Source organism: Macrobrachium rosenbergii, chromosome 21, assembly GCF_040412425.1.
Source record: "Macrobrachium rosenbergii isolate ZJJX-2024 chromosome 21, ASM4041242v1, whole genome shotgun sequence".
Lineage (NCBI taxonomy): Eukaryota > Metazoa > Arthropoda > Malacostraca > Decapoda > Palaemonidae > Macrobrachium > Macrobrachium rosenbergii.
Genome location: NC_089761.1, coordinates 34,092,467 through 34,120,346, shown reverse-complemented (window position 1 = coordinate 34,120,346; position 27,880 = coordinate 34,092,467). Strand labels below are relative to the sequence as shown.

The window sequence follows — 27,880 nt, the reverse complement described above, 5'->3', positions numbered from 1 at the left end:
AGTTTTACCCAATACAGTTTTATCCAATACAATTTTACTCAATAGAATTTTATTCAATCCAATTTTACCCAATACAATTGTATCCAACACAGTTTTACCCAATACAGCTTTATCCAATACAATTTTACCCAATAGAATTTTACCCAATACAATTTTACCCAATACAATTGTATCCAACACAGTTTTACCCAATACAGCTTTATCCAATACAATTTTACCCAATACAATTTCACACAAGAAAAAATTCAAAATATTCAAAGGAGAATCCTCCATCTAGTATTTGAAAGGAAGATCAACAGTCACCTGTAAAGCATATACCAGAGATGGGTTCTCTGCCAAGTACAAGTGGTCCTCATGTGTTGTTGTGAGACGTAGTGATGAAAATGAGGTCTTTCATTCCTAATATTGTGAGTATGAGGCGGTTATAAGTATGAGGGGATTGTAAGTATGAGGGGGACGCGTGTTTTATTATATGTTGACCATGTTGCTTGTTTGTAATGGTTACTTATTCTGGTGTTGTTTGTGAATTGTTGCTGTTGTTTGTACGTGAGGCTAGAGTGGGTTACGGTACAGTATCCTACAGTTAGGTACGTTAGGCTAGAGTAGGTGATGGTACGGTAGGCTAGAGCAGGTTACGGTACATCAGAGTACTGTAGGTTATGGTACGGCAGGCTAGAGTGGGTTACGGTACAGTATCCTACAGTTGGGTACATTAGGCCAGAGTAGGTGATGGTACGGTAGGCTGGAGCAGGTTACGGTACATCAGAGTACTGTAGGTTATGGTACGGCAGGCTATAGTAGGTTACGGTACAGTATCCTACAGTTGGGTACGTTAGGCTAGAGTAGGTGATGGTACGGTAGGCTAGAGCAGGTTACGGTATGGCAGGCTATGTAGGTTACAGTACGGCAGGCTGTAGTAGGTTACGGTACAGTACCCTGCAGGTAGGTCCATTAGGCTAAAGTAGGTGATGGTACGGTAGGCTAGAGCAGGTTACGGTACAGTAGGGTACTGTAGGTTATGGTACAGCAGGCTGTGATAGGTTATGGTACAGTACCCTGCAGTTGGGTACATTAGGCTAGAGTAGGTTATGGTACAGTAGGCTAGAGCAGGTTGCTGTACAATGGGGTACTGTAGGCTAGAATAATGGATGGTACCATAGCAGGTACAGTAGGGTACAGTTGACTAGAGTAGGATATGGTATGGTAACCTACAGTAGGCTAGGGTACGGGGGATAGAGCAGGTTACAGTTTTGTAGCCTACAGTAGGGTACGTTACGCTGGAGTAGGATATGGTACAGTAGCCTACAGTAGAGTAAGGTATGGTACGGTGGCCTACAGTAAGGTACATTAAGCTAGAGAACTTGATGATAGGTTAGGCTAGAGCAGGTTATGGTACATTTGGGTACTGTACACTAGAGTAAGTGATGATACAGTAACCTACAGTAGGGTACAGGTAACTAGAGTAGGATATGGTTTGGTTGCCTACAGTAGGGTATGGGAGGCTTGAGCAGGTTACAGTTTGGTAGCCTACAGTAGGGTACATCAGGGTAGAATAGGATATGGTACAGTAGCCTACAGTAGGTTACGGTACATTTGGGTACATCAGGATAGATTAGGATATGGTACTGTACCCTACAGTAGAGTAAGGTATGGTACGGTAGCCAGGTTAGGACTTGGCATCCAAGGTTAGGTTAGGTAAAGTTAAGTCTGATGAGGTTATATTTCCTCTGAAATACCTGCTATAGATATGCCTACTAGGTCATTTACTCCATAAAATATACCATAGGTTTATAGTCCAAAAATATATCTTTTTTCGTCTAGTAACCTAAAAAATTTTCTGCTATTTCTATCGCTATTCGTTTTCATAACTTCGTAAGCGGGAAGACATTTGAATGCCTGTTGGTTGCTGTGAAAACCTCTTCGAGGTAACTCAAGATCACCTACCCACCACACGGTTGTTTTGTGGCGAAGGAACGCCTGATGGTTTGTCATGCTTAGATCCATTAGATTTATAGTTATACCCAATCACAGGAACAGATGTCATTTTGGGTTGTGCCTCAGGGTATGTGCAATTGCATCAACTGAGATATTTCTCTGATTTGACCGTCTCAGTTGTTTGTCCATTAGAATTTACGAAAGAACTGTCATATGATTCTTCAGCTAGGCGATTGATTTATCTGACTGTTCAATTTTATATATTACAGTGAAGAGGCATAATGATATTCTCTTGAACCTGGTTTATTCAGCTTGTAAGATAAGAATAAAAAAACGCTGTTTGCTGAATGTTTTGTGGCATTTTTACTGGCCTATATCACAGTAGGTGGTGGCTGTATGTTTTTGAAATACCTTAAACAGGGGCCAGGGCAAGATTTCCCAGGCCATGTAAGGATTATATAGTTAGGTCAGCTAAGTCGGGCATTAGATTAGGTGTAGTTCTAAATTGCATCAATTTAACCTTGTCATTTTATGAATGATTATTTTTATACATATACAATATAGTATTTGAAATTTGCTTTCGACGTGATACACTGCACCAGTATGGACTAATTACTAACGATATGATGAAATGCTGAAACAGCTAGATGTTGCAACTAAATGTTCGCTAATAAAACTGAATATTAGGAATAATTTTGATGTTTTCACAGAGATGCATTCTTACGATTTGATGTTCATATGTATCTTACATGCTTTTTTTTATGTATAAAAGATTATATGGTATGTGATGTATGGTTATCAGGATGTATGATTAACAGTGTAACACTCAGACAATTTTTAAACATCCCACCATTTGATCGAAATTGTTATTAGTGTGCTCTTTTGACGATTATGATCTCATTCCAGGAAGACCCCCCAGAATCAGATGATTCTGACGAAGAAATTCCACCGGGAGGCGTTCTGTTTCCCATAGTCGCCATTCAAGATATTGAATCTGGTGAAGAAGAAAATGGCGCAGAAGACGGCAATTCCTCCATCGGGGATAACGGACCTGATATTGAAGTACGTTGACTGTTTAGGGCACACTTGGTTGCTCTGTATTGTGCTAAAATATTTTTTTTATTTTTGCAAATTTTTTCATTTGTGTTCTCTCACAGATGATTCACAAGATGCTATTAGCCTGTAGTTATAAGTGACAATTATGTGTTCTTACTCCCATTATCAGTTAAGAGTTCACTTTAGAATCAAGGCATTGTCATATTTTTTTATTTTTTTATTATATTTTCAGGATGCCCTCAGCGAAGCTGACATCAGTGTGAATGATGATTCAGATGTGAGTACAAAGCATACTTTTTAGTCCATAGGTTACATTTAAGAATTTTGGAAAATTGAAATAAAACTGCATTTCATTCTTTTATCTGTAACTTTCCTTGACATGTAATCCTTGATTTGAAAATGAAGTTTCAAGATGTTTGGAGTTTCCTTTTTTTATTTGTAGGAAATATTAATGTTGTTATTTATTAATAATTAAGTAAACAGTTCACATAACCTCCTTCCTTAGAGACTGAAACAGATTTTCTACAAGGAAGTTTAGATATCCAGCCACCAAGTATCTATAGAAACCGTGCATGGTTTATGATGAGCCAATACCATGATAGTACAACCCTTTGTAGCATATTTTGGGTTTTATTTGAATTTCAGTTAATTTGAGGTTATATTGAGCAACATTCAGACCTCCATACTTTTTTGTTATTCCTTGATTTTATAATGAGTGAACTTAAAAAACTCCATTTTCATGGGTGACAGTCAAAGCATCCGGATTTTGAAGGCTTTTATGGCAACTTTCTTCCATATTCTTGCTCATGTTCATGTCTTATATAGAAAGGCCATTGTTTTATTCTTAGACTTCTCATTGTATGAGGCATGCGGTTTTTAGTTTTCTGTAAAAGAAAACTATTGTGCTGGCTTTTTCTGTAAGTATTAGAAGGTGTTCAGTGTTCTGATCATTTGTGTTTTTTTTTTTTGTCTTGTTCTTGTAAGGGCTTTCTCATTTCCTTAATGTATGTTTTTTACAATTATGTAATAATAATGATAATGAACCCCGTAGGGGATATTGCCGCATTTCAGGTCTAAAAGAGCATCGCAGGTTCCTAACTGCTTCCTATATGCACACTGACTATCAGCTAACAATCCTGTAGATTGCACATACTTATATAATAACAATAATAATGATAATACTGCATTTGTATCTTTATCCACAGACCGACAGTGACTCGAGTTCAGTGCCGGAGACCACCATTGAGGAGGTCTTTGGCATTAAACCTTCTGTTGAAGCACACAGAGACCATCCTCCAGACATTGTATGCGATTCCAGTGCAGTTGACATATGTTTCCATCCCGAGCTCGAACTGCTATCAGCTGCCACCATGGATGGAGAAATCATCATGTGAGTAATTCAGTTGGGTGAATGGGGGCCATTATAAGACTGTCAAGAGCATTCTGTCCTCAGGAAATGTTATGTGATGATTACTGACTCTTGGTTTATCTGGGGAATCACTTCCATTGGTTATTTCAGTGCATGAGACCTATAAGAATTGTATCCTTTAAATCATGTATACAATGAGATATTGAATATTGGGTTTGAAACATATGCCTGTTTTTGCGTTGATTTTACATAAAAAAAATTGATGACACTCTTCTTTACTTATTAGCTACATTATCATTATTTTTTGCTATGCTACCATTTTAGATGTGATATATTTTTAGATAAATTCAGTCCGATGTTAAGTGTAAATTACGGGTTAAGAACTATGTGGAATTGCTTTTAGCTGTAAGATATCCAGAAAATATTCAAGTACAGGCTATAATAAGGTGTCGTTTTTACTGAATGGACTTTGTAACTTATCAGAAAGCCTTACCCCCAAAGCATCTATTAGGTTGAGGTTTTACTACTGTATTCACTTTAAAGATGTCAGATGATAATAAATAATTGCCTAAGTTTGACCTTCATGTTCTAGATATCGCTATAGCCGGGACACAGCCGAAGAAGTGACGAGATTGTCCCATCACGACAAACCCTGCCGCACCGTTTGTTACAGTGCCGACGGCAAAGTTCTTTACAGTGTTAGCAAAGACCAGTCCTTTGCCATCGTGGACATTCAGAACTCTTCCCTAAAGGCACATTTCAAAGAAGCCCACGAAGCAAGTATATACAGCTTTACCGAAATTGACGAAAATATTTGTGCCACAGGTGACGATGACGGTGTTGTCAAGTTATGGGACTTGAGAAAAAACAAATCTATTTTTAGTTACAAATGTGGTGAACAAACTGTCCATTCTCTCTTCGGAGACAAAAAGTATTTGGCGGCAACTCTCTGCGACGGTTCGCTGTCAGGCATCAACATACGGGCTAAACGTCTGGAGGCCCAGGTGAGTCTTCGATTGAGTTATGTCTTGGTATGTAAGGCCTGCGTTTTATGAGAGATCAATTCCATCTAAAAATGATGGACCCCATAGGGGTTAAAGCACCTCATCGGTGTGCTGTAGGCATTACAACGCTTCCTTATCTACAACGCCTTTCATTCCTTTTACTGTACCTCCGTTCATGTTCTCTTCCATCTTACTTTCCACCCTCTTCTAACAGTTGTTTCTTATTGCAACTGTGAGGTTTTCCTGCTTTTACACCTTTCAGATAGTTTTACTGTTAATTTCCATTTCAGCGCCAAATGACCTCTTAGGTCCAGCACCTGGCCTTTGGCCTAAATTCTATATTCTATTCTAAAAATTATTGATAAGAGTTATAGCTGCCATTTTTGTTGGTAGAGAAAATTATAAAAATTGCAAATAAGATGAGCAGGGTAACTTTATATTTACCATTAAATTAAAGCAACAAGGTGCATTTCTGCATGCCCAAACATTGTTTGATTTTATTTCAAGAGAAGGGTTGCTTAAACTGTATTGGGTCCTGGTAGTTTAGGAAATGGGTAGTCGTGTGGGATGCTCTGGTGGTCATGTCCAGTGATAATTTAATGCATAGTTACTTAGTTTTGCTGCTTCCTTTATGGTCAGTGTTCATGACAACAGTTTTCTGAAGACTGCGACTGTTTGATTCACTTGTCTGAGGTCTTTTCTACATGGGAGTGAGATCCACCTGTGTGACTCAGCCAGTTTATATAAGGCATGGACTTTTATGTCTGAGGAGAGGATATAAGTTGGGAGGAAGGTAGGTGAAGGATGTAGGCATGTGAATCATGGAGCTTAGGTTGGTGAGCTTGGACTAATAAACCAAAAAACAAGACATTAAAATGTGAAGGAAGTAGCATCATTCAAGATGTCAAAGGTAGTTGGAAGAATGAATATCCTTGTAAATGGGGAGAGGAGGGCAGGTTGGAACCTTTGATTCTTTAGTTTAAAAAGAGTAAATGAATGTTTGACAGATTTATGTTTGACACTATCAGTCACAAAAGAATCCATTGGCACAAGATAGTAAAGCAAGCCAAGACATTCATAATGAGGGCGTATAATGATACCCTGTAGGGATTGACATTTGGATACTCTTTCCACATGAAGTTGGATGAGGAATAAATTTACTGTAGAGGGTATGACAGAGTTCATAATTCATGGAAAGTCGAATTAGTTGCAGGCTGTGAATTGTTAGTGTAATGAAACTGAAAACCTCACATCTCATTTCAGTCTTCGATGGCTTAGTTAAACATGCATTGTTGTTGTACGAAAATTTTATTTAATGTATTGTAAATACTGAAGTTACAGTCAAGTGTAATGGAAAGGCATTTAGTATGCACTTGTAAAAATAATTGGAGTTTCCTTAATTTTTCAACTACGTTGCAGTCTGCTGGTACAGTAGGTGAATAGAGGAAGACACTAGGTTCCATTGGTTGACTTGGAATGTATTTTTAGACTTAGAAATTGGTTGTCCATCTATCCTGACTGATGGATGTAGAAATTGGTTGTCCATCTATCCTGATTGATGGATGTACTTGCCAACAATTATGTATGGAGAAGGTTGATTTGGTATTTGAGTCCTTTCTATTTTCATAGAAGTATTAGTTCTGTTTGAAGCCTACCCAATTTTTTGTACTGTACTATTTTTCTAACACTGTAAATTGGTTTAGCCTTTCTAAAGTAATTAGATTGTTACATTCACAAGAAAAATAGTAATGACAAATTTACACAGTGACTGATTCCATGTTGGACAGAAAATGCTTGGGGCGTGGGGAGACTTCATTCATGCTGCAGTTATTTCCTTGATATTTAGAGACCTCGGTTGAGTCCTCCCAACCAGTGTATACTGTAAACACCCTTCTGCATAATGCCTTCAGATGGGATGCCAGTCATCTCCAGTCTAAGATTCATACATGTATGGATTGGAGGCGTGAATGATAACAAAAGAAATGTATCTTTGTGAATGGGATACTTTTCTTGGCTTTGTCTAGACTCCAGACCATTGTTGGACTAGGAAATACTAAAATTATATTAAAGGTTTTAGATGTTATGGCAAAACGCCCACACTTTAAATGTTAAAATGCATTTTTGTTTAATGGCTGGAACTAGTGCCTACAAAAATTTAGCATCTACCTGTTAGGTATTCTATTGTTTGTATGATAACCTTGACAGTCCTGTCAAAATTGCAGATTTAATTTTGTAGGGAATAGTATCCCAGAGACAGAGGACTGTGAATTCATTAAATGGCACAATTATCAGCCATTATATGCATACAGTAGTACATTTATTTTTGACTGTTGGGAATTTGATTATTGTAAGTGAAAAGTGTCATTATAAATTTATTTACAGCATTTGGGGTGAATCTTCCCAATTCTTAAAGATATTTTTATATCTCTGTGCCAATAGGCGAGGATATATAAGCTATCCTTTTGCATTTGTTTACGTTGGAAAAGGGGTGAAGTCATGTCATGCCTTTAGGTTTTGTATAAACTGTTGATACTTGATTTCATTTCACACATTTTACAGCTTGTGTTGTGACGTGTTTGTTGCCCAAAGGTAATCTTGACTTGCTAATCTTCAATATATCTTCTGTTCCAGTCAGAAATGTACGAAAGCGAATTAACTGCAATGGCTCTTGTTCGTGATGATTCCCGCCTTGTGGTTGGCTCAGGAGAAGGAGTCTTGTTCATCTTCAAATGGGGAGACTTTGGGTTCCACATAGATCGTTATGCCGGCCATCCTGGACAGATTAACTGTATCATTCCAATCAGCGATCGGTTGTTGCTGACGGGATGTGAAGATGGAAACATCAGGTAAGTTTTGTGTACAAGATATTTTCCAGTGTAATTGTTGTCTTAGGTTGAAAGGTTTTCTGATTTCTTGGAGTGGAAATCATCCAGGGGTTAGACTGCCAGCACACCTCACACTGTGCACTGTAGGCATTATTTAAAGTTCTTTGCAGCATCCCTTTGGCCCTTTTCATTCCTTTTACTATACCTCCATTCGTATTCTTTTTCTTCCATCTTACTTTCCACTCTCTTTCTTCCATCTTACTTTCCACTCTCTCCAAACAATTGTTTGATAATGCAGTTGCGAGATTTTCTGCCTGTTACACATTTCAAACTTTTTAACAGTGCTCTTAATTTCCCATTCAGTGCTGAATAACCTCATAGGTCCCAGCCCTTGGCCTAAATGTTATTTTCCAATATTCCAGCTCCCTGGAGGTATCTGTAGGACTTAAAGCAAGGAGGGTGCCGAAGTTGGCAAATACAATAGAAGAAAAGGTAGTATAAATAGGATAGAGTAAATTCAGTCATTTGACTGAATAAGGGAATGTCTATTCCGTACAGAACAAAGGTTCACAACCCAGGATTTGCAGGACATTTCCAGGGTTCTTGAGATGGCTGGTGTGGAGCATGTCTGTATCTTGTGTTGCTCCTTGAGTTTAGCAACTAAGGTTCAGAAAACATGCCCAGTCTTTGCACTGAAATGGAATGGTGGTGTAAATGCTTATATGCCAGATGAAGTGATTCTATATTCATTAGTCTGGTTACAATCAACATTGAATGATTCTGGGCAAAATTACATATTTTTCCCCATAAAGTAGGTTATCTTTTTAGAAGCATTACAAAATGAACCATTTGATGATATTGTGTAGTAAATTTGTCTTAAAGCATTAGCATTCTGTATATTAGCACCAAGTCAGTGACGATATGTGTCAGTGACTGTATGTGTTGGTGGTATGAAAACCGGAATTGCTGTACTTTGCAGGGAAAAGGTTGATGTACAGATTTAAAAGATGATGATGCTCTATCATTGGATATTGTTGTCAACTTTTAAAAAAATCTAGTATATTATAACACCTCTTAAGTTGTATGTTACCCCAGTATCAATATCAAGATACCATCATTTTTTGTTTTATTTTGTATTTATTTATTTTCTTTGTCATAGTAGACTGGAGAAAGTGTATTTTTGCAGTTCCTTTTCAGACTTTATTTCTCTTGTAACTGTAAAAATTTTTATTTCCAGAGCTGTGCACCTTTATGCTCATAGATTTGTTGGCGTAGTTGGCCAGCACAAGAGGTTTGGTGTGGAGAACATGTCAATATCGCATGATGGCACCTTCCTGGCTTCCTGCGCCATGGACGATGTGATCAGATTCTGGAACATAGATTTTTTGTATGACGTTCAAGTGGATGGAACATTGAAAGTAAGGAGCACATTTTTTATTGTTTCTAGTAACATTAGTAGGTAAAGATATTTATTGTCCTGAAGTTTGGTGTGTGGTAGATTGTACCATAGGTTCTTTGCGGTATCACTTCACTCCAAGTGCATCTCTTGTTCCTCTTTAACCCCTTTGGGATTTTGACCATGAAATGCAGATTCTGTTGGTTGAGGTTTTGATGATGTCTTACAAAATGTTTGCTATTTTCCTTGTTTTCTAAGTGCAGTAACTGATGCAGATGTTAGTAATTGCATCATATATCATTGGAAAGGGATTTGATCATACTTTTTCATGGAGCAAAAAGAAGATAACTATAATGTTATAAAAAAATATGAAAGTAAAGAAATTTTTGTTCTCAGCTAACTTGAACACATAGTTCTGACTACACTGTATGATTTTGTTTAGTCGTTTTACATTTTCAAAGATACCCCAAAAAATTACATTTATTTAGCTTCGGTTTGACTCCAAAATCGGCTTTCTCGCATGAAAAATGAATTCATGATAATTCATTTGCAGTGAGATATAAAAGCAGAACAGCAGAGTACTGTGATTTTTTATAAACTTAAGTTTGGATTTCTTCTAACATCTTGTAGGAATTGATCATTGCTTCAGTTTTCACTTGAAATTAAAGAACAAATTCTTCAGGTGAAGCCCATGAGTTTAGAAGTTAAGAGTTGAGTTGGTGGTCTTGTGGAACAACTTTGTCATAATGATGCTGAAAAATTGTTTAATTTTCCAAACAGTGTTGAGCAGAAGCCGATAACTTAGGTTTTATTTTACCTCAGACCATGTAATATATCAAGTGTGATTAAAGGTGACATAAGTAAAGCTTGCATTGCTATCCTGCCGGGAACTTTTACATATGGTGAGGTAACTTGACCGTATGATTTTTTTCCTTTCAGTTTTCCAGCAGCATCTTAATCCTCGTGGATGACGTAAATTTTTTTCACTTGAAACGTACATAAAATTGAGTTGTTACCGCAGACATTGATGTTCATGATGCAGTAGTATATTGAAAACCTTGAATTTACCAGAGGGATGCGGGATTAACTATCCTTAGAGAGTTGATGTTTTGTCCTTTCTGATGAAATTCAAAACATTCTTAAAAACAAAAGGATGAATGTGAGAATTTGACAAGAGTCTTGGGTAAAATTTACAAGTAAGAATGAATAAATATTCATTGCATATTTTATGTGCATATATAACACGCTTATTTTTTGTCAGTATGATAGCTTTAAACATCTTTCAGTTACGAGATAAACAAAATTTTATTTTTCCGGCATTATGCAAAGTTTATCACGTTCTCTGACATGGGCTACTTACCAAAATACCTGCCACATGTTTCTTTATACCATTTGTCTTCATAGAGCCAGCTAACACTTTCGACTTATTAAATATGCTTTGCAGTACTTTGCCAGAATCTTGTTTCTTGCTGTACAATGATAAAACATTCTGGAATCACAGAAGTGCATATATTACAGGTACAGTATTATACTTAGGCTTTGAACTTGAATGAATAATGTAAATTATCACATGCTCTTAATGAAACAATATCAAGAAGATTTTGGCTATGTAAACATCAGGTCAGTATCACACTTCTGACTTTTATGTCTTTATTTAGTTCCACTTATAACGTGTAAAGATAATGAAGATTATGTTGCATGCTTTTCCTATTGCCACACTGGCCATGGGACTCAAGTCTTGCAAAAACCATAACAGGATCAAATGCATCGATTGATTGCTATTTTGTGAGGTGGAATCTATCAACTAATAATAAGGCAGTATTCCAGTTACTTAGCCAGGCTGCCAAAGTATCTCACATGGCAGGGTACCAATTTTGAACTAGGCTGTAATCATGGCTCCTCAGATTCTGCTGGAAAGCCGTGATGGTGGCTTTTGTGAGGTTGGAATTTAAGCATTTTTTTTTTTATTTTTGAAGCTGCAGCCTATGCCCTCAATAATTCTACTGCAATTAAGGAAGATGATGATTTTTCAAGTAAAGGTTGAATTTTTTCCCCCTTGAGAGCCTACTGTACGTTTACTCTTATATATGAATTCGGTGATGCCACCAACTTAATTCTATACTCAGATGGGGGTCATCTGATTACCTGAAGGATTTGGTTTGAAATTATAGTAATGGTTAAAGTAATGTTAAAGAAATTGGACAGTTAAGAAAGAAGAGACCAAAGCGAAATGTAGATTAGGAGCAATGCACCTTATGCCCAAGAAAGGATGCTACAAAGAACCTTATATTTACCATGCACAGTGTGCCACCTATAAACAGTGTCCTCCTATGGGGTGATGTTAGTTAAGGATATTGAATACTTCTTTTGTCAGTCTTACACTATTAATAAATGATCCCACCAGCTGTATATTATTAGTTTTTAAGTCTTGCCACCCTTCTGTTGTTATTTTTGGTTTTGCTACCCCTATATTGTAACTAAGTCCTCTTACCAGCCTTAAAGTTTTAATAGTCGAACCAGATAACAAGTCCAAATTTTAACTCCTGATGATCAGTCTTGTCACACATGTTGTGGCGCCAGCACATCTCTGCTTCTAAAATTTTGTACATGAAGTATGCTGGGTCCTTGAAGACCTTTTTAGCACTGTGTGCCACTCCCCGGCCTTAAACACACACACATACACATATGCAGCCAGCTTAGTCCAAAGCAGTTTTCAAGTTAAGTGTAGTTTTTTAGTCGTTATGTAGTCTCAGTGTCATCATCTCCCATGTTGAAATGATTATATAATTGTCAGATAATTACAATCTTAGAATGAGAATAGGCTGCTTGGCTCTCTTGCATAATACTGTAGTATGGCGGGTAGGAAAATTAATATAACGGTTTCTGAAATTAGGTTAAATGTAAGTTATTTTAGGAATGTCTTAGTTCTGATTAAGATTTTCTTAGACTTGTCTCAAAGTGTTGTAACTCATGTATATAGCAGTGTTTTTTTATCAGCTTAATACAACGTGCTAAAAACTTGGAGACTAAAGAGAAGTAAGAAGAGATGAAATGTTCAAATATATCGTCCCATCTCTTTCAGGGGCACAAGAAACATGACAAAGGCTTGAACCTGGAATCTTCCAAACGAAGAAATCGCTCCGATTTCTTCTCAGATATTCCTGAGAAGATGGAGTCTGATGACGAAGGTGGCCCAGTTGCTGGGCCAAGTCATACTACAGATTAAGCAAAAAATTTCCGGTCCTTCATATTTAACAGACAAAATATAGTCTCGAGGTAATTTGTGAAATACTTTATCTTCTGTTAACAATAAAGAATTTAAAATTTGTATAGTGTACTTTCAGACTCTCCTTTTCATAGCTGTGTAGAATTTCATATTTAAAAATGCCTTATTTTTACATTTTTTTGCTTTATAAGAGTGCTGATGATTCACCCAAGGAAGGGGGAATGCTTGAGTTTACAAATGGGATAAGTTGACTTGGCTTATGTAAAGGCACTGGAGACTATTTTAAGAAAGTGCCTCGTTGCTCAGATGATTTTTTTAATTTACTGGTGAAATCCCATCACATTTTTTTATTCAAGACTTACAGGCATTTAGCCAAGTTAAGTGTCAGCATCTTTAGCACAACCTCTTGAATTCCTTTGTAAATCCATGTTATTTTTTATACCCCATGATAACTGGTTCAGCAAATAGAGGTGGTAGTAAGGTCATCATCAGTGACATATTGATTGTACAGTGTGATTTTTACCATTGCCAAATCAGTGTAGTTAAAGGGGGAAAAGCAACAAAACTGAAAAACAGAATAACCTGTTATAGACCATGTGTATGTTTTTATGAAAAGGTGCATTGGAATATGGATATTGGTAACTGTTCACTAGGCATGAGAGAAATAAGAAAATGGAAGAAAATGAAGAAAACAAACATCGTGAAAGAGGAGATTATTGAATCAAGGAAACTGAGGCCAGAATAAAGTCACAGGACACAAAATAATTAAGATGGATAATTATTTTCTAACAAAGTCCCCATAGTATAGCCTACACTTGAACATTTTTTCAAGAATCCCTGCATTTAACAATAATTCTGCATAGCTTCTAGTTTAAAATTGACTTTACACTTAACTTTCAGTGTGTGTATGTAAGTATAAAAGTTTAATCAACTAGAGGTGCTGATGTATTGTGAATTACTTCATGACCACCAAGGTAGATTTTTCAGACCTTTGTAAGGTTTGGGTGAAGAACTTGAGTTGAGGGAGGAGTAACAATGGAGCACCAAAGGGAATAAATAATGAAGTAAAAGTTCGGAAAGCAATGTGCCAATCCCATACCTGGGTGCCATTTACAGTCCACCTTGTTTAGCACAAGGTAGTTGATGCTAAATATTAGGCTAATTTATTGTGACAGAGAAAATGCTGTGCATCAAACAATTTTCTGTAGATGAAAGCCAAGCATGTTTATGAAAGGAGGTACTTTTAATGATGGTAATAATACTTTAATTTTTGAGTTGTGATAGGGTAACGCCTTGCCTGATTGGACATTTTTGAATACACAAAATTTATAGATTTTGGCCCCATGAAAAAGTATGATAATTTTTCTTTCATATGATATACAGTATTGCTATCTTGACTGTTATTGCATATAGAAAACAAAAGGAAAAATTGGCAGAAATGTTTATGATTGGTATCTAGAACTGGATCAGTGATAACTCGACCCTGTCCCAACTTTTGGGGTTCTGGAGTTGAACCATCCCCCAACATTATTCAGACTTCATCCTTATCCTGTCACGTCAAAATATTCCTGATTAATGAAAAATGAATTTTTGTATGGATGACATTTGATTTCATCTGATTCTCGAGGGTAGAAACATTTGACATCACTGAAGTCTTAGAGCAGTGGTTCTCAAACTTTCCTGGTGTGAGGCACCCCTGTCAAGCCTTTCAGAATTCCCCTCGCACCCTTATTAGACCTCATATGGGACTAGTGCCGTCAGTGCACTGCGTTACTTAAGGCTCTTTGGAGAGGTTGGAAAATAAGATGGAAGAGAATAAAAATGGAGGTATAGCAAAATGAATGAAATGAGTTGCAGCTGGGGTGCCAAAGGAATGCTGCAAAGAACCTTTAGTAATGCCTACAGTGCGCCGCATGAGGTGCACTGACAGCACTACCCTCCTATGTGGTCCCAAGCAATAGGGGCATATGTATGTATGTCCAAGCAGAGTGCCTGACTTCTGTAGGCTCTCTTATCTTTTACCTCTGAACCAGGTTGGAAATAATTTCCATAAATCAGTGAGACATGTCAAGGCAAGGAAATTTTTTTTATATATATATAAAAAAGGCTTTATTGTGTTAAAAAATTGCTTACACATGTCAAAGAAGACTTGATGATAAAAAGGGCTTTATGTTAAAAAAGTCCTTCTTATGTAAACAAAAAGACTTTCTTATAAATAAAGTGCTTTCTTTGAAAAAAACTTAAAAAAGGCTTTCATATGATAAAAAGCCTTCCTTGTGTTAAAAAAGGCTTTTTTATGATAAAAAGAGTTTGAGGCTTTCTTAGATAAAAAAGGCTTTCTTATAAAAAAGTTTGTTAAAAAAGGCTTTCTATGATAAAAGACTTTGTTAAAAATGGCTTTCTTATGATAAAGTCTTCTTTATGTCAGAAAAGGGTTTCGTATTTTAATATTCATTAAGGAACGAGGTTTTAAATGTGTCAGTTGAGTTGTGTCAGGTTAGTGTCACAGTTTTGTCAGATTGTGCCAGCAGTCATGGAGGTCATACCAACCACATATAAGTGCAGTTATAGGTGAGTGTTCCGTGATAATTTAACTTTTAGTAATAATACTTTTCCTTTTTTTTTTACAAGTTTTTTTTTCCACGGTTTAGTGTTGGGCTTGCAGTTGCACCCATGGTGCAATTTGCCAGTTGAACTTTGACCCAATTTTTGGGGATAATAAATGCCATACCGAATTATGAAATATTGCTTTTTACTGCCAGAAGAAGGAGAGTTCTGTTAGGCCTATTGGCTAGAAATCGGGTCTTGAATTCTAAGCCACTTGTAGTCTCCATAGGCTTATGACTCAACTTTCCCAGTAGTGACCCCAAAGTCCAACAAGGCTCGGGGGTCGTTATCTAGGACTGATATTTTTTAGGGGTCGTTGTCTAAAATTTGGGGGGTGTCACTTCTAGGAAAGATCCCATGCATTTACCTATCAAATCCGTTTTTGTACTTAATACTAACGGTAGTAAGGATCCTTGTAGAAACATATTTTGATGAAAATGGGTTTTCGTCTCACCAGCCAATAGGCAGTCGTTTACGAAGACAATTTGCGAAAACCAAAGCTTTCAGCCAATGAAAGGGGGCGATGGAAACACGGGGTGTGGTGTAGGCCTCTGATTGGTCAAGCAATTTCTATCCTTAGTACGTTGCCAGACTCAGTGTTGTTCAGAAAACAGAGACGGGAAGGTGTAATTGTAAACAAGCGTTAACGAAAAGAACAGAAATACGGTAAGGGCAAGCCATTTCACTCTATTTTTCCGTACTTTCTTGGGGGATAATCTTGATTCTGCAGTCGTTAGAGGTTTGAATAACCCTCGGCTATGTTGAAAATGCCCTTCTTAGGGGGTATGTTGCCCTAAAAAGGAAGACTGTAGTATCTGCAAAAGTACAAAACTGAGAAAAATGGTAGGTACTGCAGTTTTACCATGCCTTACTACTGGTTTTGCAGATACTGCAAATGTGACTCTATAGAGGGATGAATAAATTTGTTTGTATCTAGCATTTCACAACGTTTTGTGATACTGCTGTTTTCCATTTTAGAGAGAGAGAGAGAGAGCTGTAAGTGAAAAAATATTTTGATTAGGAAGTTGTGAGTGGTTGGTTAAAAATTGGAGTTCATATTTACGGCGCTGTCTGTCTGTCTGTCAGGGAGTTTTTCAGGTTTTGCCAAAGGAAGTCTTGATTGATTGTGTTGAGGTCCAACCTTGAAAGTGAACGGGCAGGATAGTTCGCCATTAATTAAGTTCCGCTGAGCTTTTTTTTTTTTTTTTTTGTCTTGGATACCGGTAAAATTGATGGTGCATGCATTTTTGTCATTTTTTTTTGGTATTTTCGTTGTTGGTGGAGGGTTTCTTCATTGCATCAAGACTTTTGTTTTGTGGTTTTGTTTCGTGCTGTGATTGGCGATATTATGGATTTTACCCAGGTCTCCAGCAACCATTGAAGATCAGGGGTGAGAGTTGTTTTGTTTGTGGCTTTAAAACCAGCAGTAACACATTATACTCGTTTATTTGGCGCCCAACAGTGGTGGGCTGTTGTATAATTGCTATTGTTATGAACCACTTTTGGTTCAGCAGGTTCTTTAAATACAAAAATATCGGAACTGGAATGACCCATCAGAAATTGAGGCAGACAAAGGAGGAAGGAGCTGAACTCCAGAAACAAAATAAATTACCTTAAACTAATTTATTTACAAAATTTACAAGTGAGTCAGGTATTTGGACAGCACAGACAATCATTAGACAGTCAGAGAACCCCGAATATATAGTAATAACAGCAGCATCAAAATATATGAATAAACAAAATTCGTCAATACAGAGCCATACACTTGCTCCTCACCAATAACAGTAATGATACAACCATCATTAAGAGCCATACACTTGCTCATCACCAATAATAATAATGATAACCATCATCAAGAGCCATACACTTGCTCATCACCAATTATAATAATAATGAAATGAATAATTATACCAAAATAACATCAATTACTAGAACAATACAGACAGCGTAAATAGATAAACAGACATTGCCAATAAACAAACAGGCAGCATAAACAATCAAACAAATGATAAAGCGGTCAACATGAAATCAGCCTGAAGAGGACGAGCAGGTCAACATCGCGATAAACACAATCTCAATCTCCGTGGAGATAAGTGGTTCGGAAAGGACGACAGACCCAGCTGTCAAGAAGGATGAATGCAATCATGGACGAACTCCAGGGTGAAGACACCAAAGCAGCCACCAACTGCTCAACTGGGAACACAGTCATCATCACAGATGAATTACAGGAGAAACGTCGAAACAGCACGTCTGCTGTTATCCAGGAAGATCCACGGAAGGAAGGCTATGATTTATTTGTCCCACCATCCTTCAGCTGATGAGGCCAACAGGTAAGGAATACCTGCTGCTCCAACAAAAAGACTCCATGTCGCCCCCACCTAAAGCTGCTGTCGGAACCTTTAAGCCCGCTGTCCTATGCCCTAAACCCGACTGCCACTGTCAGTGACAACGCGACAGACGTCAACTTTTCCTTCAAAGAAAAATAAAAAAGTAAGGAGACAACAATGGGCATCTGCAGGAACAATCGGCAAACGATTGTCCCAACACATGGTACTAAACCTCACACCTCCTGGAGACCCTAACAGAAAAAAAAATAACATTTTTTTTTACACTTCACACACACCCTCTCTCTCTCTCTCTCACGGCTCTCTTTCCTCCAGTGCAAAATATTCACAAAATTGGATCCAGATAAAACAGAACCGATCCTGTCACGGTCGACAGCCATCATCACGCCCTTGGGTCCAAATGTTATGAACCACTTTTGGTTCAGCAGGTTCTTTAAATACAAAAAATATCGGAACTGGAATGACTGGCAGAAATTGAGGCAGACAAAGGAGGAAGGAGCTGAACGAAACAAAATAAATTACCTTAAACTAATTTATTTACAAAATTTACAAGTGAGTCAGGTATTTGGACAGCACAGACAATCATTAGACAGTCAGAGAACCCGAATATATAGTAATAACAGCAGCATCAAAATATATGAATAAACAAAATTCTGTCAATGGGGAGAGCCAGCACTTTTGCTGCCCTCACCAATAACAGTAATGATACAACCATCATTAAGAGCCATACACTTGCTCATCACAAATTATCAACGGCGCCCCAATAATGATAACCAATCATCAAGAGCCATACACTTGCTCATCACCAATTATAATAATAATGAAATGAATAATTATACACAAAATAACATCAATTACTAGAACAATACAGACAGCGTAAATAGATAAACAGACATTGCCAAAAAAAAACAAACAGGCAGCATAAACAATCAAACAAATGATAAAGCAACAACATGAAATCACTCGGGACCCAGAAACCCCAGATAAACACAATCTCAATCTCCGTGGAGATGTGACATCGACAGGCCAGCCCCCAGCTGTTCCAGAAGGAGGAATGCATCATCCAGACGAACTCCTGTGAAGACACCAAAGCAGCCACCAACTGCTCAACTGGAACACAGTCATCATCAGAGATGACACGCAGTCAGGAGAAACGTCGAAACAGCACGTCTGCACATTATACAGGAAGATCCATCGGAAGATAGGCACGGTGGTTTAGCTGTCCCACCATCCTTCAGCTGATGAGGCCAACAGGTCCAGCTGGAATACCTGCTGCGCCCCAACAAAGACTCCATGTTGCTAAAGCTGGCTGCCGGGAACCTGACTCGCACCACATGCATACAACCCAGCGGCCAAACCCGACTGCCACTGTCAGAGACAACGCGACAGACGTCAACTTTCCTTCAAAGAAAAAATAAAAAAAGTAAGGAGACAACAACCCATCTCTGCAGAGGGAACAATCGGCAAACGATTGTCCCAACAGCAAGTACTAAACCTCACAGCTGTTCCGCCACCCATTGTTTGTGGTGGCTAGAGTAAGAGTAAGAGGTCAGGATGGAGTGAGATAGAGAAACTGAGAGAGGAACTCCAGGTGGCTAGGGAACTTCCAGGGTAGAAAGCATCGAAGAATCATTCTGCAACTGCAGTCACCACCTGTGTATTAGTGTTTCAAACAGAGCCCAAGGCAGGAGGCATATCTCACCCTTTTCCCACCAGGACAATTTTGCAGATACTCCCTGTTTTCCATTTTAAAGGCAGTATGGTGGTCATGAAATCTAGGCTTCTGTAACTTCGAAAAAATATTTGAAGATTAGGAAGACCTTTGAAGCTGAGAGGCCATTGTATACTTTAAAAATATGTATTGTATGTATTTTCATAGTTTCTGTAAAGTGTCTCTGTCGTATTGCAACAAGGTGCAGTATATTACATTATTTATTTTCCGATCTCAGGTCATGTGCCAAAGAACCAGCTGCCATCTCAATTGATTGTGCCTGGATTAAATAAAAAAAGTAACCTTTAAGTGCTCGTTTCTTGAAAATATCCCATAGCTGTGGGAGGGTGGGGGTTACCGAAGTTTATTCGACGGCCGAGTACTTGCTAAAGCAATATCAAGAATTCGTAAATTATTTCATCTGTTATTCTGTAGTTAAGGTAACAGTGAACTAAGTATCTGATGGATACTTAAAACGAAAATGAAACTTGCGTTTTAAATTGTGAGAGCAGCCGTGATCACAGGTGAATGGCTTCCACACTGGAAATTGAAACTAATCGTTTACACGTCCGTAGGATCGTTCGCGGGGAGCCAGAATCATGTCAGTGGATTTCGTTTGTAAAACTCTGGTGTATATACCTTCATTAGAAGCTTCGAATCGAACAATTTCAAATGACGTTTTTCGATTCGTCAACAATTTTTAATCATTATTTTGGGCCGATATGTGGTCTTGCAGGTTTTTGTTTTATTTCATTCGTCCATATATATAAAAGATTTGACGGTAATGAACTAATAAAGTCCAGCTGCTAGCAAACTTCATGCCCGTAGTGACTTGTCAGGTAACCTGAATCAGGATTCGGCTGTTTGGGTGGTAGGTAGCTCCTTAGTCTCTCGTCTTGCGCGAGACGGGAAGGACGTGTGAATGTTAGTGGAAGAAACCCACTTACGCTTCGGTCAAATTCTTTTCATGCCTTGTTATTCATATCGCCAGTGCGGATAATGTTCGTTTCCGGTCCGAACATCCCATCAAGTAATCTGTTCTCTGTACCATCCAGTACTCCGGTCCTGGTCGTTTCGGCCGTAAGCCAATTAGGCCGCAACATCCAAAACAACGTAATGTTTATTGTATTTACTGTCAATACTTTGTTTAACGTACATCCCCAAGGGGCTGGTACTAAACACGGCGCCCATTTTGCACGTAAACGTACTTACGGCCTAATGACGTCTCTTTTTTCATGTGTTTTCCTTTACCTTCTATTACTTTCTAATGAACACCATAATATTCTTTGGAATCTTGAATTCAGTCAGTGGCCCCTTTGGTGGGCTTGTTCCATAGGAATAGGGTTCATCTGAATAATAATAATAACCAGTACAATTCTTGTGTAATCTTTTTTGTATGAAACTTTTTTCCTAATAAATAACTGAAGTGGGTAATTTTTTGTTTACAGACGACGCTTCACTTCAGGGTCTGCGGCCATTTCGATTAAAGTGTTTTAGTATATCCATAAAGATAGTAGTTTTTTTTTCATTAGATCGATCAAGTCATTGGTACTGAATAAATCAGAAAAAACTTAGATTTGATTACCGATGCAAAATCCAGATAGAGAAATTCAGAAACTAGTAAATCCAATACCTCAACAGAGAGAGAACTAACAAATATACCCTCATATAGCGAAATTCTCCACGTGGTCCACTATTACCAATCCCCGTCAGTGCACCTCACGCGGTAAGCTGTAGGCATTACTTAAGGTTCTTTGCAGCGTCCCTTCGGCCCCTAGTTACAACCCGTTTCATTCCTAACAATTGATTCTTAGTGAAACTGCAAAAGGTTTTCCTCCTGTTACCCCCGTAGGAGGGTAGTACCGTCAGTGCTCCTCAAGTGGTGCACTGTGGGCATTACTCAATGTCCCTTCGGCCCCTAGCTGCTACCTCTCCATTCCTTTTACTGTACCTCCGTTCATATTCTCTTCCATCTTACTTTCCACCCTCTCCTAACAATTGATACACCTTTCAAACCTATTACTGTCGATTTCCGTTCCAGCGCAGAATGACCTCATAGGCCCCAGTGCTTGGTCTTTGGCCTAAATTCTATATTCACTTCAATTCAAAGCTTTTTGTAACCAACTGACATCCGAAGTAACGAGTTTTGGCATAACAGTGCAGTAATTATGCTAAGAATGGTTATTTGTTTTGGCTTTCGATAAGTATGACATCAAGTATTTGACAACACTGCATTAAAAAAAGTCAATTTGCTCAGAGCGCTATATTGTAAAAGGAGTAAGGTTTGCCTGATTTTGGAGAATGAGCAGAACCCTTGCAAATGACATTCCAGTCTGCCTTTCCCAGTATGTACAAACGTTTGTTAGTTATCTGCCATTAGTATATCAATTTTACAGTATAGTTTGCAATTGGATTTGTTCCCCAGTTCAGTCTGTCACTTGACATTCCACACTACACTGCCTAAGGTCGAGAGGCACGTAGAACTATCTCTTATTCAGCTCATTAGGGGAAGGTTTAAGCTTTATCATTTCGTTTTCAGTAATTTTTTCTTTCTAAAGAGATGTTTTCCTTTGCAGGTTATTGCTACAGTACTTTCTGGATGAAATGAAAGAAAGCTAAACTACCTCTAAGCAGTCTGATGGTTTACAAAGCAGATAGAAGACGATTTACGACGCATGGAATTTTTTACAAAATAGAAATACCTTCAGCTTAGAAAAATTATGGGGAGAAGACAAAAGTTAAAATTACTACTGCTGAAAAAAGGGACAAAAACATGATGACATAGACTGGCACCGAATTACTCTGTCATGAAGAAAATAGAGGTTAGATGAAAGGTAATAATTTCAAGGAAGGTCACTGAAATCAAATACAAGTGAGGAACACAGAAATCAGGTGTGCCAAACTGCAAGTGCTCCCCACCTGATATTTTTCAGCTTCTGCTTTTCTCACTGAGTACGCTTCCCCCCACCCACAGCTTCATTGTCTCACAATAGTCGCATCGGATGGTTACTCTCGCTGGAGTTATTTGCCTTCCAAATGCAAAAAGCAGATTGCCCAGGGATCCTAGACCGTTAGCCACAGATGGACTTTCCACAGCCGCTTGAACCCAGGCTGCAGAAGGGCAAGCATGGGTATAACCCCCTGACCACTCATCCCACAGAGCAGGGGATAGCATGCTGCCACCTGGGACATTATCTTAAGGCCTCGTGAACCCTCTCCATTGAAAGATAACAATAGCCACTAGTGTGGATCTCGCCACCTGTGGATTGAACCCCAGTGCAAGGTAACACCAGTATATAAGTGAATGCATCCCTGTGCAGTGCAACAGCAAGACCCAGGGTGGTATCCGGCAGTTAGTAGAGCTGGCAAACCATTATTCTGCGGGTAAGCCAATGGCTAGGGAAATAGCTAATAGGCCTAAACCACAGTTACTCCAGCCACGTATGCAATCATTGTCCATGACTGGAGTGTGCTAAGTTTCAAGTGCCTAGGCCTTGCCAGATACTACATAATACAATTGTCCAAAAGCAATTAGTGTTAGAAAGACCACAGGTTGAGACTTTAATTGCAACTGATATTTTATATCATTGACCACTTGCCAAAGGATGAGAAATGTAAAATTAATCAAGAATGTGGGAACAGCTTTACACAAGACTGCAGTTTTTAACAAAACCAGTGAAAACCAGAACATTAAAAAGACTGATTCGAAGAACTTGGACTTATATGTTACTAGCAATAGAAACCTGCCTGTTTCAGTAACAGCATAAAAAATGAAAACTTGACGAAATGTTACCGGCCATCCACGGATTTAATCATGTGTCAAGAACAAATATGAAAAGGTGGCATAGGAGTATTTAATCTATGCGACTTGGAGATATGAAGCAGGAAATTTAGAGAAATTTGTGAGAATTAGTGGATCCAGGTTGCAATCAAGATATTAGAAAAATCAGTTTTTAAAACACGAGAGGCACCAGACCATTCAGCAAGTATTCCCGATAACTAAAGTGTTGCGTAAAAATACCGTTAAGGGTTTAATGACAGTAATAGTTTATATCAAGACAACTATAAAAAAAAAAAAAAAGATGGCCTGCTTGGTGAACCAAATGAGAGTTGATAGGAGGGCCTCCCATAAGCTTGATGGAGGAGGAACCAGACTACTGGTTTGTTCTGTCAAGACCTGGAATTTCTTGGGTGAGTACTGAAATATTTAGGAGTTTGAAATCGTGTTGAAGCTTTTATGAATCTGTGTTTAGATTGCGTGTAGCACTTTTAGTACCTATTTATTCTACAAATTTGAACACAAAAGCAGAGAATTAGGGAACTATAGTAAACCATGGGTGTTAGGGGATAGTGCCGTCAGTGCACCTCACGGGGTGCACTGTAGGCATTACTAAAAGTTCTTTGCAGCGTCCCTTCGGCTCCTAGCTGCAACCCCTTTCGTTCCTTTTACTATACCTCCATTCATATGTTTCTTTCATCTTGCTGTCCACCCTCTCCTAATAATTATTTCATTGTGGAACTGTGAGGTTTACCTCCTGTTACACCTTTCAAACTTACCTACTCTCATAGGTCCCAGTGCTTGACCTTTGGCCTCAACTCTGTATTCAATTCAGTTCGATTCAGCAACCCAAAACATACCAATTGGACCATATTGATATGGTTCGCTTGGTTTCTCAGAAGGTTAGACTAAAGCTCACAAATTCAAAATACTTGTGGCTCATGGCCACAGGTAGGATATTTGTTTGCTTGTCACTTACAAAAGTGACTGGTTACAAGATGTTCTGAAGGGATCTTTGGTATGTCTTGCAAGATTTCCTTGCATAAATCCGGAGAAAAAGACTTTTGGGTGTTGACAAATTTAACTGCTACACACAGAAAATTAAAGCTAAGTCGTTCTGCTGTAGTTTCGCTATTATTAAGATTCCAGCTACCTACGTAGTGCACAACTCAGTAAACACTACCCTTCAGAAAATTTTGGACCTTTACTATAGAATCATTACGATATCACTGCTTATTTAGCTGCATTGTTAACGAACTGAAGGACAGGCTTAGATTATGAATGAAACCACCTTTAAAGTGTAAGGTATTTGTGCAGGATTACGAGGCAGGACACATTATTTCTGGGAAACTTTTGATGTGGAGGCCATTTGCAGCGATTCAGAGTAAGGTTTATTGACATATCTGGGCTGTCTTTCATGTCCAGTGCATTTTTCCTGATTCAGGCAGTAGGGGCAACAGTACCACTGGAATACTTTTGAGCCGTTGGGCATTGGGGTTGAATCAAGTCTGCACCATATTTTTATAGAGTTAAGAATTAAGGCTACCATTATTAGTGGCATGCTTGAGTTAAGTCAAGAATTCAGGTTAATTTTATTGATTTTAATGTTCAGGGAATTTTCCCTCAAGTTTTCTACTGACGTGATAGGAATAAAATATTACTGGTTAATATCCGGAAAATTTGTTTCCAAAAGACCTATATTTTTCCTGATTTAATTAACTTCTTTCCCATTCTTTCAGGCTATCCACTGGTCGTAAAATTCTTGAAGATGATAATCGACGAATTTTGAAGAAAATGTTCCTAAGAAGTTGTATAATACTGATAACCAAGGTAGGTGTTTGATGCACATAAAATGTGCTTCTTTGATGGAAATGTACGACTTGAGATTGAAATGGTGATTAAGTCGAATCGAAACTAAAGATTTAGAGGTTTCTTTTATAAAATTCAAAATGATACAATTTAATGTTTAGTACCTGGCCAAGGACAGAACGAAGAGGCAGTGAGGTTGAAAAATGAAATTGAAGCTTGTGGACTATTAGTCCCGAAAGCTCTTAGAATATTCTTAAAATTAATTCGTTTTGATAAAGTAACTACATTTACAGTACCAAAATGAGCTGGAAGGTAGATCTTAGTATTCATGTTTTATATGTAAAGTCTTAGCATTATAAAGTTCTGAAGCTCCGTAAGACTAGTTTAATTTTCTCTGTATTTCCGTTGTAATTATGGGTAAGTTTTAGTGTATTATACCGAATGGTGTAGTTTTTAAAAGTACCATGAGGAACAGATCGTGAAAACAGTAAAGGTTCTCTATTTGAAATAATTGAGCCAACTAGGCGAGTACTTTGATTATTTTCAAACAGATTAGACAGGTAGGAAACGGTTTTATAAATGTTATAGCCAGGCACAGTTGGCAATAATAATAATAATAATAATAATAATAATAACAATATTAATAATACAGATAAATATAGGGAACTTTTTACTGCATTTTGCTAACTGAAAACTACACTGAGAAGCCTTTTTCTTTTTTAGTGAAATTTGCATTGCAATCCAATTTTAAATCAGTATTTACTGTACCAGTGAACAAAACAAACAAAAATAAAATTTCATTAAGGTGTCCTTGATAACAGACTTATGTCGTTTGTACGGATCTTAGAAGACCCTGTCCCATGTGTCCCCATTTCCATAAAAAGGGACCTAGATATAGGTTGTTTGGGGCCCGCTTATAACGAATTACTATCTTTTAGTTTAACTTGTAAGCCAAAAGATCTGGACGTGACGTATTGTTAACTTCTTCCTCATTCCTTCAGGAAGTGTCTGCAACATGCAAGCAAAAATGGGACAAGTCTGAAGGGAACATCTCTTTGGAATTCAAGAGGCGACTACAGTTTGAATGACCAAATTTGTATGATGAGTCAAAATGGGAAGAAATAAGTGTTGGAAAGTGTCATATTTTCTTAGAAGAGAGATTGCAATCTTGTCTCCTTTGACTGTTAAAAGTAAGGCAGGGTTAAATTTATAGGGTTTAATTTAATTAGGGTCATAATAGTGTCCGGTCACCCAAGACTGAGTCAAGCCCAGCTTTGGTTCTTGTACAATTTCTAAATGGGAACTGCAGGAGTCTTTGTGACATGAGGTAGTCCACTGCGATTCAACATATACTATTTAGTAGCACAGGATTTCTGGATATATAGTTTCAACTTCATTTTCTTACGAGTTTAACAATAGTTATGCGTACTTCAGTATCCTTCAGAATACATAGATTTTTCTACGTAAGATTCATAAATTTAATGTCAAATACTAGCACATTTCAGGATAGTTTTATTTCAATTTCGGACAAGTTTAAAATTGACTAGTATCAGCTCAGCATTTTTCAGGGCGCATAGATTTTTGTATATAAATTTCTTATCAGTTTAATATTAGTTATCAAATGTTCTGTATGTTTCAGGGTACATAGTTTTGCTTTTACTTGAATCTAGTATCGGTTTGATATCAATTATAAGTGGCTTAAATGCATCCGGATACATAGTTATTCAGTGTTCGTTTTTAATATATTAGCTATCTAGCTTGCTTCAGGATGCATACTTTTCCTTGACTTGAGATTCATAAGTTGTAGACTGGCTATCAAAAAGCTCAGGATGCATATCTCTCTCTCTCTCTCTTTTAACTTGAATATATTGTGATTTTGATACAGCTATGTTTTAGGATATAACGTTCTCGTTTGACTTTCTAAGGAGCGCAGTTCATTCCAGTACAGTATACATTTTTACCTATAATTCTCATTAGTTTAATATCGATCAGGTAGCTAAGGATGTTTCAGGCTTTATATAATATTAAACGTGAATTTTTATATAAGTAACTTACTAAGTAACTATATAGCATTCTGTAATTACTTGGGAAGTATATATAAAACTTTATTTTATCATAAAAAATGTAATTTTTATATAAGTAACATACCAAGTAATTACTTAGCATTCTGTAATTATTTGGTAAGTATATATAAAACTTTATTTTATTATAAAAATGTCATTTTATTATTAGTAAAATATCAACTATTAGGTCGTCAAGGCTACATTTTAAATATATCGAGAAGGAAAGTATGTTTAAAGATAGTTTTATCATCAACTTAATTGTGATTAGCAGTATCCAGGAGGTTATTGTTCATTGCACACTTGCCTAGATATGAAGGTTACGTGAGATCAATAGTAGATTATGATTATTATTTTTTTACATGGTCCTGAAGTTAAAAAATCATCAATAGCAAAAAGTCATCAGCCAGAATTAATTGGTATTACTGATTTTTTATGGAACATCTTCGCTGTGGTCAGTATAGTTAAGAATAGCTGTGTGGAGTAAAACCAGCGAGGTGTTAATATAGAATAGCTAATATTTTTGGCTAAAGTACAAATGATTTCTGTTATTTTCCTTCGATGATTCTTACAGATATTACTCTTAAACTAGCTTACATCACAGTAGGGACTTGGAGATAAGCTCCTTATATATATTCCTCGTAGCCTTCATTCATAGTTTATTTCTTTATTTAAATCTTTTTTCCTTTGGAATTAATTCTGTAATAGTTCAAAACTTAGGTTGCTGAAAGGCTCTGTGTAATACAAGAGAGAGAACGC

The 27,880-nt window shown here is 37.5% G+C and overlaps 1 protein-coding gene and 1 long non-coding RNA gene across 2 annotated transcripts; both read left to right on the top strand.

The window, feature by feature from the left end:
- Positions 1-163: 163 nt before the first annotated feature.
- On the top strand, positions 164-12,913 carry LOC136849897 (WD repeat-containing protein 55 homolog). Its single transcript, XM_067123406.1, has 8 exons — positions 164-407; positions 2,842-2,997; positions 3,224-3,268; positions 4,197-4,381; positions 4,953-5,364; positions 7,996-8,210; positions 9,427-9,607; positions 12,668-12,913. Exons 1-8 carry the CDS (start codon positions 378-380, stop codon positions 12,809-12,811), a joined length of 1,368 nt encoding a protein of 455 aa, XP_066979507.1. The 5' UTR covers positions 164-377; the 3' UTR covers positions 12,812-12,913.
- Positions 12,914-15,959: 3,046 nt separating this feature from the next.
- Positions 15,960-26,269, top strand: LOC136849896 (uncharacterized). The gene is made up of 4 exons (XR_010856461.1): positions 15,960-16,084; positions 22,051-23,665; positions 24,992-25,082; positions 26,063-26,269. It is a non-coding gene; the product is annotated as an uncharacterized lncRNA (long non-coding RNA).
- Positions 26,270-27,880: the final 1,611 nt, after the last annotated feature.

Excerpts from the sequence above, each read along its gene's own strand:
- LOC136849897 (XM_067123406.1), top strand. The coding sequence starts at position 378 with ATGAAAATGAGGTCTTTCATTCCTAATATT. Across the intron at positions 408-2,841 it reads GGTCTTTCATTCCTAATATT|GAAGACCCCCCAGAATCAGA; the intron begins GTGAGTATGAGG and ends ATCTCATTCCAG. Across the intron at positions 3,269-4,196 it reads GTGTGAATGATGATTCAGAT|ACCGACAGTGACTCGAGTTC; the intron begins GTGAGTACAAAG and ends CTTTATCCACAG.